The sequence below is a fragment of the Rhineura floridana genome, chromosome 1 (assembly GCF_030035675.1).
Source record: "Rhineura floridana isolate rRhiFlo1 chromosome 1, rRhiFlo1.hap2, whole genome shotgun sequence".
Taxonomy (NCBI): domain Eukaryota; kingdom Metazoa; phylum Chordata; class Lepidosauria; order Squamata; family Rhineuridae; genus Rhineura; species Rhineura floridana.
In genome coordinates, this window is record NC_084480.1 from 206897199 (window position 1) to 206910477 (window position 13279).

Genomic DNA, 13279 nt, shown 5'->3' on the forward strand with positions numbered 1-13279 from the left:
GAACGTGTCGTTGAACTCCCATAATATCTCTTGCTTGCCTAGATGGAGGACAGAGAGATGGGTGCGAGAGGAGACTCTGGCCTACTGTCCAAAGGTAACATTTACATCCATTGCTCTCCCCACTTTTGCCTCTGGATCCACCCACTACTGCCATGTGCCCCCGGAAGGTTGCCCAGAAGGTAATGTGGCCCTGAGGCTGAAAAGGTTCTCCATCGTTGAGTTCAGGTGGAGCCCATAAGGATATCTCTTTTTTCATTATATAATTTTGACTACAAGGATATAACCAAAGCGGTATTACAACGTAAGAAATGATGCAAAACATCACAATCGACAGGAATTGCTGGGGTTGAATAATACAGATAACAATTTATCACATGCGTATTACAAAATGTTAAACATCGAGGGATTCAAGTCATCCAAATGGATTTAGAAGCGTTAGATATATGATCTTGCAAATCATTTTGTGTAACATAATCAGTGAACATTCACCAAGTGGCATTAAAGACTTGAGGTTTTGCCAGTCCCTACAGTAATCACACTTCATAAGGAATCTTCTCCATAACTGCAATATGCCATGTATTCCTATACCATGCTGATTTATCAAGTCCATCCAATTCCTTTCACCTTTGTACTATCGTCTGTCTTGCAGCAAATAGTAACAAGGAGATAAGAGTTTTGAGCTTCAGATCTAAATTGATACCCATAAATAAAGATGATAAAAACATATGAGGAGTGAGTGTCCTCTTTCATGATCTTACAAAGTTCCTGATGAACTATAGCCGAAAACATACTACCGCGAGGGCATACCCACCAAAGATGAAAATGTGTACCCTTGGGTGGGGCAGCCCCACCAACAATGGAGACTTATGAACAAAGAGATACGAGGAATCTGAACCAGCATCCTATACCACCGATGTAAGATTTTTAAATTAGTTTCCCTAAGGGTTGCCAACACTGATTTATTATATTTACTAGAACATAGGCTGATCCACTCAGGCCTATCTATCTCAGAGCTCTTATGGATATCACATACTTACATGAGCAAGATCAGATTTCTCAAACTCTTCAAGCTGTCGCTGGAAGCCCGCATTCGGATTGGCACATGATCTTGATGCTCGCACAACTGACAGTGCATCCTCCCAGCCAAGGTCAGTGATCGTCATGATGTAGGCCACAACCAAAGTTGCACTCCTAGAAACTCCAGCAAGGCTGTATTGCCACCCAAATGCAGGAAAACAGATAGATGCAGGTACAAATAAGCTGAAAGTGTACCTTGGACTTGAGGGCTTGGCAGAAAGGACATCTTTTCTTTAAAATGTTTCTTTTAATAAATATGTAATTCCCATTCGACATAATATATAAATTAGCAAGTTTCAAAGCAAGACATCCTTCCCAAAACAATGCAATGGTAAGGGTTAGAGGAATTGTTCCTTTAAAAGCAGGACACGGCTTGCTAGTCAGAGGAACACAAAACGGTTACCAAAATACCATTTTTTACATTACAGAAAACATGGTGGGAAAACACCACAACGTATTCCAACTTTATACCAGTTCGGTTGACATTAATTTGCACTAAAAATCCTGGGAACTGTCGTTTGGTGAAGATGCCCCACCCTTCAAAAACTCTAATTCTTAGAGGTTTGGGGGGACTAAACAATGACAGTTAAAACACATTTAAGTATGTAGTTTAGATACGCCAATAAAGACATAAGGAGGAGGCAATTATCTAGGTGGAGAATGACATCTGCTTATAATTACCAGCAGTGCCAGGAAATAGGAAAGCTACCATTCAAGATATGTCAAGATATTTCAAAAGCCTTCACAGGAACTAGAAGTTACAAAACTAGGAAGGAATTATGATCTGGGGAAAGTATATTCTTAATAGTTCCCATTATGCCTTTCTTATAACCTATTTAGGTGCAAAATGGACCCAATGCAAACATTTGTTTTAGTAGAGTTACCAGTATCAGGAGTGCAACCTGCACAGTGCCTTTCCTCCTCCCCCTCTTTTAAAAACTTTGAGCTACACATGTGAAAAAAATGTGCTAGAAAGAAAACGTGTGCAACTCTGAGTGTGTCCGTAGACCTGATGCATCTTCTCTTGGGGACAGACAATATTGCACCAAGAGCTCTTTTGACCTGCAGGCCATCCATTTTTTTTGTCCCCGATTTAAACTAAAATGACTTGCATCTAAAAAGATCAAGCTTTTCTACTGGTTAGCACTATTAATTTTGAAAATGTCTATTTAGTGAAATGGCAAATGGGACTGTGCAGAAAGACAAAAGTTGGCAAATTTATTCTGCATATCTATGTATCTGCAAATAGCAGACAAGTCTCTCTTTTTCATACCATCAGCTGTACAAAAGGCATAAGTCATGTTCAGTTGCAACCTTCATGCATAAACTTGTGCCATGGGATTATGGTAGCTGGCCCCACCCTTCATGCATTAGCAGACAGTCTGAAAGGGGCAACTACATGCCTATACCTGTACACACACAGATGCTCCGCACAATTTGGAAGGATGCACAACTGGAGCTCCCTATTGTGTGAAGCACCTATATGCACAGTCGGGATGCGGTGACATTGGGGGCAGGCTGGTGGGGATTGTCCAGTTGTCACTTCCACATTTTTCCTGGACACATCAAAAGGAAGGAAGGAATTTCCTCTCCCCAGTCCAATAAATGGCAGGGGAAGGCAATGCCTCGGAGACACAATCCCTTCCCCAACCTAGAAATTCACTTTGGGGGAGGCGGGCAAGATAATGACTGAGAATGGAAAGGCTGAGGAGCAAAGAGGTGCTTGCTGTCAGATGGTATGGCAACCTAACGGGGCACACCTTCTATCTGCCCTAACCTGTGCCCAAAACACTGGCTTGAAGCCAAGCACAGGAGTCCCATTTGGCTAAGCATCAATCTGATGGGGCTTGACCATTCTCCCCCATGATCTTTGCTGGCCCAGCTCTACTCCTCCTTCACCCAGCAAAGGAGCAACTTTGACAGTTTCCAACAGCATTATTAGCTGTCTTTGACAAACTGAAAGAAGAGATGGGTCATAGGAGCTACCATTGCTGAAAGCCTGGGTTGTAGCCAACTAAGCTTTACTCAGAGACAACCCATTGAAAAGAAACCTATGTTGAGTGTTCATTAATTTCAATGGGTGGTCTACTCTGAGGAGGACCAGCACTGCATACAACCCCATGTCCAAAGCACTCTCACTGCCTCCCTATCATCTCAAATTATTCCTTTTCCAAAATTCAGAGGCAAGCCAACACCATCCACGCACAAGGAGGAGATATCTGTGGGAGAAATCCTAAGATTTACAGAATTACAAAAGCTCTTTATGGGGGGAAACCAAAGGAGGAGACCCCCAAAACAGTCCAATGAGGACTGAACAAACTCAGTGGCTATAGATCACTAAGTGACTGTCAGGAAAAAGCCATAAAACCAGCTGGAAATTAAATGGTGTGCCCTACTGTTTGGAACACTAAACAGCAGAATTCCACACTGTACCGTTTCATGGCAGGTCTCACATGAGGCACATAATTACCATAAAGAAAGCGTGAATAGTCAAATTTAGAAAAGTCTTCAATTAAATACGTACCAGTGAACAAGACAGCTCTCACCTCTAAGTCGGCACTCATGGATAAATTCAATGCTTTCCTTGAAGTGTCTGGTCCTTAAAAAGGAGAAGTAGCCTCAATTTAGCCAAATTCAAGGTAAGTAATCTCTTAATCCCCTTCCCCATTAATTTGCCTTCTGGAATGTAGAGGTTTGAAGAGCCTTAACAGGCTCTTAAAAGCAGAGCTTGGAAAAGTTACTTTTTTCATTCACCTACACTTCATTCACTTACACTTATATACTGCCTTTTTGCCATGGCACCCAAGGCAGTTTACAATTTTAAGATACTAAAACAAGTAAGCAGAATAAAATATAGAGCAACAGAGACTTCTCAGGCCAACTGATGGTCTCTTCAGCAGCTGATGGCACAAGCTGCCTGGGCTGGGCTTCCTTGCTTCTGCCTTCCCTCAGCACACGCAGATCTTAAACAGCCGCAGGGAAAATGAAGGAGGGACTGGCTCAACAGTTCTCTCAGGCCACGGATGGAGCTGGTGGTATGTGCTCCCTGGCCAGGGCTTTCTTGATTCACACAGAAGCATGTTGTTTTGAACTTTTTTGAACTACAACTCCTATCAGCCCAATCCAGTGGCCACGCTGGCTGGGGCTGATGGGAGTTGTAGTTCAAAAAAGTAACTTTTCCAAGCTCTGCTTAACAGTCATCGTCTTTTAGAGATACGTAGTTGCCATTGCAACCAAATATTTTGATGGCAACTGAAGCATACTGAGCACCACCAAGGTTGTCAGCTTTTAGGCACCAGGGCAAAGGTACTCTTGTTTTCTCAAGCATTTGGAACTCAGTGTGGTTTGATTTTTGGCCTCTTCCTGGTGTTCATCTTTTAGTTGGGTGTTGGTGGATGAACACTTTTATTACTATGAATGGTGTTACAGCTTTTTTATGATATCTTTGTCTTTTTAACTTGTAAATTGCTTTGAGACTTTTTTCAAATGAAAAAGCAACGAATAAATTTAATAAACAACACTACAGCAGAATTGTGCATCACATGGTCTTTTTGTGAGCGAATGTAAACCTAGAAGAGCCAGCTTTCAAGCTTTCTATATCTTTAAAATTAACTTCCAAGTGCTCAGGTTCAAGATGCACTTAATGTTGGGAGTAAAGTACCAGCACATATTACAAGCGACCTGAACCATTCGGGGCAATAGGAGATAGATTAGGCTACAATCCTATACACCTCTGAACACGGCAAAAGCAGCAAGCATACGACTGAATTTTAAGCAAATGCGTGGACAGGTGGGCTACTCACTTTTGATGATTTATTTAGAAAGCTAGGCAACATGTTGTTGTTAATCACAAGCTAAATATGAGCCAACAGTGTGATGCAATTGCAAAAAAAGGCAATTGCTATTTTAGCTGCATTCACAAAAGTATAGTTTCCAAATCACGTGAAGTATTGGTTCCCCTCTATTCAGCACTGGTTAGGACTCATCTTGAGTACTACATCCAGTTCTGGATACCATACTTTAAGAAGGATGCAGACAAACTGGAACGGGTTCAGAGGAGGGCAACAAGGATGATGAGGGGACTGGAAACAAAGCCCTAGGATGAGAGTCTGAAAGAACTGGGCATGTTTTGCCTTGAGAAGAGAAGACTGAGGGGAGATATGACAGCACTCTTCAAGTATGTGAAAGGTTGTCACACAGAGGAGGACCAGGATCTCTTCTTGATCATTTCAGGATACAGGAATAATGGGCTGAAGTTATCGGAAGCCAGTTCTCAGCTGAACATCAGGAAAAACTTCCTAACTGTTAGAGCGGTGGGTACGACAATGGAACCAATGACCTAGGGAGGTGGTGGGCTGTCCAACACTGGAGGCATTTAAGAGACAACTGGACAGCTACCTGTCAGGTATGCTTTAATTTGGATTCCTGCATTGAGCAGCGGATTGGACTCAGCTGCCTTATAGGACCCTTCCAACTCTACAATTCTTTGATTCTATGTATATTAGCCTCATATTCACAAAAAGATTAAACATTTCAGACATTTCCAGGGTCCAGGGAGTGATTAATGCTTCACTGGAGGAAAGGAAGGTACTATCTGCCTTGAATGAGATGGTGGTATGTCCCCTCCTTAAGAAGACCTCTCTGGACCTAGAAGTGTTAAACAACTATCGCCCAGTGGCAAATATCCCCTTTTTGGGCAAGGTGCTTGAGAAGGTGGTGGCAGGAAACTGATTACTTGGATCCATTCCAGGCTGGCTTCAGGCCTGGTCATGGCACTGAAACTACCTTAGCTGCCCTGGCCGATGACATCTGTCAGTGGCTTTTGATACTGGTGATCATAGTATTCTTCTGGAGCATCTCAGGGAAGTGGGGTTGGGGTCACTGTGCTTCAGTGGTTCTGCTCATTCCTCCAGGGCCACTTCCACAAAGTGGTTATGGGAGGCTACTTTTTGGCACCATGGGAGCTGTCATGTGGTGTTCCGCGGGGTTCCATCTTGTCCCCCATGCTATTTAACATCTATATGAAGCCGCTGGCAGCTGTCTTCAGGAGATTTGGAGTGAGATGCCATCAATATGCAGACGACACCCAACTCTATCTCTCTGTTCCATCTGCTTGGAGGCAGTGATGAGCTGGATGTGGGCCAATAAACTGAGGCTAAATCCTGAAAAGACATAGGTGTTATGTGTCCAGAATTCTCATGTCCAGGAGACAGCATGTTCTGGACAGGGTTGCACTCCTCTTGAAGAAGCAGGTCCGCAGCTTGTGGGTAACCCTGGATCCAACTGTCACTGGAGGCTCAGGTGGCCTCAGTGGCTAGGAGCAGTTTGCAAGCTTTGGGCCCTTTTGGACAGAAATGACCTGGCCACAGTACTCCATGCTCTGATTATTGTAGTGCGCTCTACGTGGGGCTGCCCTTGAAGATGACTCAAAAACTTCAACTGGTCCAAAATGCAGCAGCCACATTACTGGCGGGGGTTCACTTTAGATCTCATATAACCCGTTTTTAAAGAGCTGCATTGGTTGTTTCCAGGCCTCAAGTTAAGGTGCTCACACTAATGTGACTTAGGTCCCAAATATCTGAACAACTGCCTCCTTCTCTACAGATGCTCTCAGGTGTTCAGATCAGCAGAGGGGGCCCTTTGGGAAGTGGTACAGCTTGAGGACATTGACAAGCTGCTCGGACAGGTTTGCACAACCACTTCTGTATTGGATCCTTGCCCTTCTTGGCTAATAAAAGCTAGCAGGTATGGAACAGCCGGCTGGGCCAGGAAAGTGATTAATGCCTCTCTGCAAGAGGGGGTGGTCCCTGGATGCCTGAAAGAGGCGGTAGTGAGACCACTCCTGAAGAGACCCTCCCCGTACCCAGAAAATCTTAATAACTATAGGCTGGTGGCAAATGTTTCATTCTTGGGCAAGGTCCTTGAACGAGTGGCTGCAGGCCAGCTGCAGACACTCTTGATGAGACCAATTATCTGGATCCATTTCAGTCAGGTTTCAGGCCTGGTTTTGGCACGGAAACAGCCTTGGACGCCCTGTATGATGACCTCTGTCGGGAGAGAGACAGAGCGAGTGTGACTCTGTTGATTCTTCTTGATCTCTCAGTGGCTTTCAATACCGTTGACCATGGTATCCTTCTGGGATGACTAGTTGAGTTAGGAGTGGGAGGGACTGCATGGCAGTGATTCCACTCCTACTTGGCGGGTCGGCTCCAGAAGGTGGTGCTTTTGGAATATTGCTCGGCCCTGTGGATTCTTCGGTATGGGGTTCCACAGGGGTCAGTTCTATCCCCCATGCTGTGCAACATCTACATGAAACTGTTGGGTGCGGTCATCCAGAGCTTTGGAGTGCATTGCCATCAGTATGCTGATGACATGCAACTCTATTTCTCCTTCTCATCTTCAGATGAGGTTGTCAATGGGCTGAACCGGTGCCTGGCTGCGACAATGGACTGGATGAAGGCTAATAAACTGAGGCTCAATCCGGACAAGACTGAGATGCTGTTAGTGGGTGGTTCTTCTGACCAGATGATGGATGTCCAACCTGTCCTGGATGGGGTTGCACTCCCCCTGAAGGAGCAGGTTCATAGCTTGGGGGTTCTCCTAGAACCATCTTTGTCACTTGAGGCTCAGGTAGCCTCGGTGGCATGGAGTGTCTTCTACCAGCTCTGGTTGGTGGCCCAGCTATGCCCCTATCTGGACAGGAATAACCTGGCTTCAGTGGTCCATGCTCTGGTAACCTCCAAGCTAGATTACTGCAATGCGCTATACATGGGGCTGCCTTTGAAGATGGTTCGGAAACTGCAGCTTGTACAAAATGCAGTGGCCAGTTTGGTAGCAGGGACCAGACGGTTCAAACATATATAACCGATTCTGGCCCCCTTGCATTGGCTGCCTGTATGTTTCCGAGCTCGATTCAAGGTGCTGGTTTTAACCTACAAAGCCTTACACAGCTTGGGACCACAATACCTGATGGAACGCCTCTCCTGACATGAACCCACCCATACACTACGCTCAACATCAAAGGCCCTCCTCCGGGTGCCTACTCTGAGGGCAGCTGGGAGTCTGGCAAAAAGGGAGAGGACCTTCTCAGTAGTGGCCCCCAAATCATGGGATGATTTTGATGAGGTGAGCCTGGCACCAACACTGTTATCTTTTCAGCACCAGGTCAAGACTTTCCTCTTCTCCCAGGCATTTTAACAGCATTTGAATAACATGTGTTTTTAACTAGCTTATCATTTTTTATGGGTTTTAATGGTTAAATTTGTATACTTGTTTTTAATGTTCTTAATTATTGTAAACCGCCCAGAGAGCTTTGGCTATGTGGCGTTATATAAATGCAATAAATAAATAAATAATAGTTCCGCCACCCTCAGAAGCTCAAGGTGTGGTGGCCCAAGAGAGGGCACTCTGTGTGGCAGCCCCTAAGTTGTGGAACTCCCTCCCCACTGAGGTGCATCTGGCAACTTCGCTGAACATTTTTAGGTGAATGCTGAAGATGCCTTTTTACCCTGGCCTTTGACACCTGAGACATATATTTTTAGGACCTACCCTATTTTTTGGTTTTACGTTATTTTTAATGCTGTATTTTAAAATTGTTGTAACTGCCCTGGGACCTTTGGGTAAAAGGTGGGTAATAAATATTAATAACAATTATTAATGCTAATAAAGATATTAGCTGCCTTTTGCCAAATATAGAAGTTAGCCTGTGTATTAGTCATCACACAGAGAACTTTAGGCCCAGATTTCAGGGAAGCAATGCCTCTCCCCAGCAAATTTCAGAGGAAAAACTTGGGAGAAGGGAGTTCAACATTGTCCAGAAGTTTCCCAGCACCCACTAATTGGCAGACATCCTGCCAAAAGGTCCCAGGCCTCAGCTGCACTATACCTTTAAAGGAGTATCATACCACTTTGAGCAGTCATGGCTTCCCCCAAAGAATCCAAGGAAATATTGTTTGTTAAGGGTGCTGAGAGTTGTTAGGAGACTCCTATATCCCTCACAGAGCTACAATTCCCAAAGTTCCCAGGGAATTTGCTAAACTACTCTGGAAATTGTACCTCTGTGAGAGGAATTGGGGTCTCCTGACAACTCTCAGGACCATTAACAAACTACAGTACACTTCCGAGGATTCTTTGGGGGAAGCCATAATTGTTTGAAGTGGCATTATACTTATTTAAATGTATAGTACAGATGGGGCCTCAGAACGACTGTACATGGTGATGTAACACTGGTCCAACAGGAGCTTCTGGGAAAAAATGGCAGCCTCCACTGAAAGCTACTCCGTCAGAGAAACACTATGTCATCATGTAGTGACATCTGAATGCTTTTTTTGGGGGGGGAGAATGGCTACCAGCCAGTGGCTGCCACAAAGAGATCCAGCTGGCAAGTCTACCCCCTTTCTCCCAATCAGCACAAATCTCCCAAATTGCCTCCCACTTTTGCAGCCATAGATAAGGCTATGAAATGTGGGGTGTGCACATGCTTTTGGGCAACACATCATACAATACAGTGGTTAGGAGTATGCTCTATGTGCCAGGACCCCTTTGTTCAAGTTGAAGCTTGTTGGACTGATCATGAACTCACTGGGTAGCCTTAGGCAAGCTACAGCCCAAGCTTACATCTGTAATAAAGAGATAATAAATACTACTTTATAGAGTTATTGTAAAAATTAGTGGGAGAATGAGTATATAAGCACACATGTAGAGATGTGAAGGCCCAGAAAACAACTGGAAAAATTCAGGGGAAAAAATTTCCCCCATTTTTTACCCCCGAAGCCTTTTTTTCCCTTCCAAACAATTGGAAAAATTGAAGGAAAAAAAAAAGGATTATGGAATGTTTTATTTTAGCATGATGAATAAAATGTTTCACTGAATCTTGCCCCCCTTTTCTCAGTTCTTTTTATGGGTATGGGTACTTTATGTCTGCTTGACACTGTGGAGGACTAGCGGAGACATAAATAATTTTCTTTGTTATTAATGTTAATGTTTCTTCTGTTTTTTAAAAAATTTGTTTTATGCCTGCTCCTCATAAACTGGAAAAACGAAAGAGGTTCCTTACAGTTCAGGAGCTTACAGCTCCATTTGGTACAAAAAAAGTAAACATTTTAAAAAATAAATTCAATTTGTAATAATTGTTTGAATAAAATGTACTTTTAATATACCAAATGTGATAATTTTATGCCAAATCAACTTGTACATAATTACATTTTATGTTCCTGAAGTAACAAAGTGATTTTAATCTGTAAAAAGTGCTAATACTACATTTTTTCAATTTTTCCAAAAAAATCTATTTTTCCCCCAAAACCCAGACAAAAACCAGGATCTCGACTCTAATGTTAGGACAGTTGAATCCATTGAGGTACCTAGATCACGGTCTTGTCCTCAATTATTGGATGAGTTTCAGTTGGTGCAGCTTGAGGAAGTTGACAAGATGTTTGGACTGGTGCGTGCAACCACGTCGGTACTGGACCCTTGCCCCTCTTGGCTAGTAAAAGCTAGCCGGGCTGGAACTGCCGGCTGGGCCAAGGAAGTGATCAATGCCTCCTTGAGAGAGGGAGTTGTCCCTCGCTGTCTCAAGGAGGCTGTAGTGAGACCTCTCTTGAAGAGGTCATCCTTGGACCCAGATAATTTGAACAACTATCGACTGGTAGTGAATGTTCCATTTCTGGGCAAGGTCTTGGAATGGGTGGTTGCCAGCCAGCTCCAGGCGCTCTTGGATGAAACCGATTATCTAGATCCGTTTCAATCTGGTTTTAGGCCCGGTTTTGGCACAGAAACAGCCTTGGTCGCCCTGTATGATGACCTTTGTCGGGAGAGGGGCAGGGGGAGTGTAACTCTGTTGATTCTCCTTGATCTCTCAGCTGCTTTTGATACCATCGACCATGGTATCCTCCTGGAGAGACTCGCGGAGTTGGGAGTCGGGGGTACCGCTTGGCAGTGGCTCCGCTCCTACTTGGTGGATCGTCTCCAGAAGGTAGTGCTTGGGGAGCATTGCTCGATACCCTGGACTCTCCATTGTGGAGTCCCTCAGGGATCGGTTCTGTCCCCCATGCTTTTCAACATCTACATGAAGCCTCTGGGTGCGGTCATCCGGAGTTTTGGAGTGCGTTGCCATCAGTATGCTGATGACACGCAGCTCTATTACTCCTTTTCATCTTCTTCAGGTGAGGCTGTTGATGTGCTGAACCGTTGCCTGGCCGCGATAATGGACTGGATGGGAGCTAATAAACTGAAACTCAATCCAGACAAGACTGAGACGCTGTTGGTGAATGCCTTTTCTGCACAGATGGAGGATGTTCATCCTGTTCTGGATGGGGTTACACTCCCCCTGAAGAAACAGGTTCATAGTTTGGGGGTTCTTTTCGATCCTTCCTTGTCACTTGAGGCTCAGGTAGCCTCGGTGGCTCGGAATACCATCTTCGATTGGTAGCCCAACTACGCCCCTATCTCTGCGGTGACGACCTCGCCTCAGTTGTTCATGCTCTAGTGACCTCTAGATTGGATTACTGTAATGCACTCTAGGTGGGGCTGCCCTTGAAGACGGTTCGGAAACTCCAACTAGTGCAAAATGCAGCAGCCGGACTGTTGATGAGGACCAATCAGTCCTCACATATTACACCTGTTCTGGCCCGTTTGCACTGGTTGCCGATTTGTTTCCGGGCCAGATTCAAGGTGCTGGTATTGACCTATAAAGCCTTACATGGTGTGGGTCCGCAATACCTGATGGAACGCCTGTCCCGCTATGAACCTACCCGTGCACTTCGTTCGACATCTAAGGCCCTCCTCCGAGTACCGACTCATCGAGAAGCTCGAAGGGTAATGACAAGATCTAGGGCCTTTTCGGTGGTGGCCCCCGAATTATGGAATAGTCTCCCCGAGGAGGTACGCCTGGCGCCTACGCTGTTATCCTTTCGGCGCCAGGCCAAAACCTTCCTATTCTCCCAGGCATTTTAATTCATTTGGATGTATTTTAATGTTTTAATTACCTTAACATTAGGTAGTCCTATTATGTATCTGTATTTTATATCTTGCGATTTTTGTTGATTATTGTTATTATTTTATGTTGTACACCGCCCAGGGGGCCATTGGCTAAGGGCGGTTTATAAATGAAATTAAATAAATAAATAAATAAATTTTTCCATGGCTTCAAAATTTTCAGAAATTTTACATCTCTACACACATCCTACTTGGCATATAGTGCTCCACCCACCCCTCGACACAGATACCCTAAGCATAGTATTAGATGCTTATCTGAAGCAGCTCCCCACACAGTTGGGGATATTTCTCCAACACCCACACCTCGGTCTGAAATAAACATTTGCACCCAACACAGAAGAAATCCCCACAAATGTTTTCAGTGTGAACTTCCTGATTCTTATAGCTGCTGTGCTAGATTCCATTTTTCTTAGCCTTTTGGCTCTAACTGACAAGAGTGGCTTGGGAAATTACAAGAGTCTGCTCACACATACCCCTTTTTGTGGGGCCCATTTGCAACTTAGAAATTTCATGCAGGATAAAGCTACCAATGGCTACAAGCCATGATGGTGATGTTTTACTTCCACTGTCAGAGGCAGCACGCCTTTGAGTATCAGTTGCGAAAATCGCAGGAAAGTGCTGTTGTACGCAGGCTCTACTTGCAGGCTTCCTGTGGTCATCTGGTTGGCCACTGTGAGAACAGGATGCTGGACTAGATGGGCCACTGGGTTGATCCAGCAAGGCTCTTACATTCTTACAGCTGTAAGAAGTCCATTTTCTCACTCTTGCCATTTTGTGAAGACACTAAATGCTTGTGCCCTTCCAGAGCCACGGCAAAAATGAGAAAGCCAAATGACAAATGGAATATCCAGAGAAATCCAGAGCACAGGAGACCTGCACTTAGGGGGAGAACTAACAGGTCGAACATATGCAAAGACTGCTACTACTACAGTAACCACAGTGACAGGCATATTGTCTCAAGGGAACTCACTGAACCAAACAGCCAGGAGAGGAGGCCTGTAGCTCAGTAGTTAGGCTCATGTTTTGCATGCAAAAGTACCACGTTCAATTCCTGTCATCTCCACGTAGGGCTGGGAAAAAACTCCTCTTTGAAATCCTGGAGAGCCTTTGCTGGACAACATTGGGCTAGGTGGATTAATAGTGTGATTCAGTAGAAGGCAGCTTCTCTGCTCCTATCTTATCATTTCGCCTGCTTGCCGAGCAACTGCAC

General features: G+C 44.6%; 1 protein-coding gene across 1 annotated transcript in view; it reads right to left on the minus strand.

The window, feature by feature from the left end:
* The window catches only part of DUSP22 (dual specificity phosphatase 22), a 63713-nt gene that overhangs the window by 10721 nt on the left and 39713 nt on the right, over nucleotides 1-13279 (minus strand). Inside the window, exons 5-6 of the mRNA XM_061590781.1 lie at nucleotides 3602-3676; nucleotides 1038-1209 (exon numbers count right to left, since the gene is read on the minus strand). Of these exons, the coding sequence (XP_061446765.1) occupies nucleotides 1038-1209; nucleotides 3602-3676 (247 nt within the window). The remainder of the gene's footprint in view (nucleotides 1-1037; nucleotides 1210-3601; nucleotides 3677-13279) is intronic.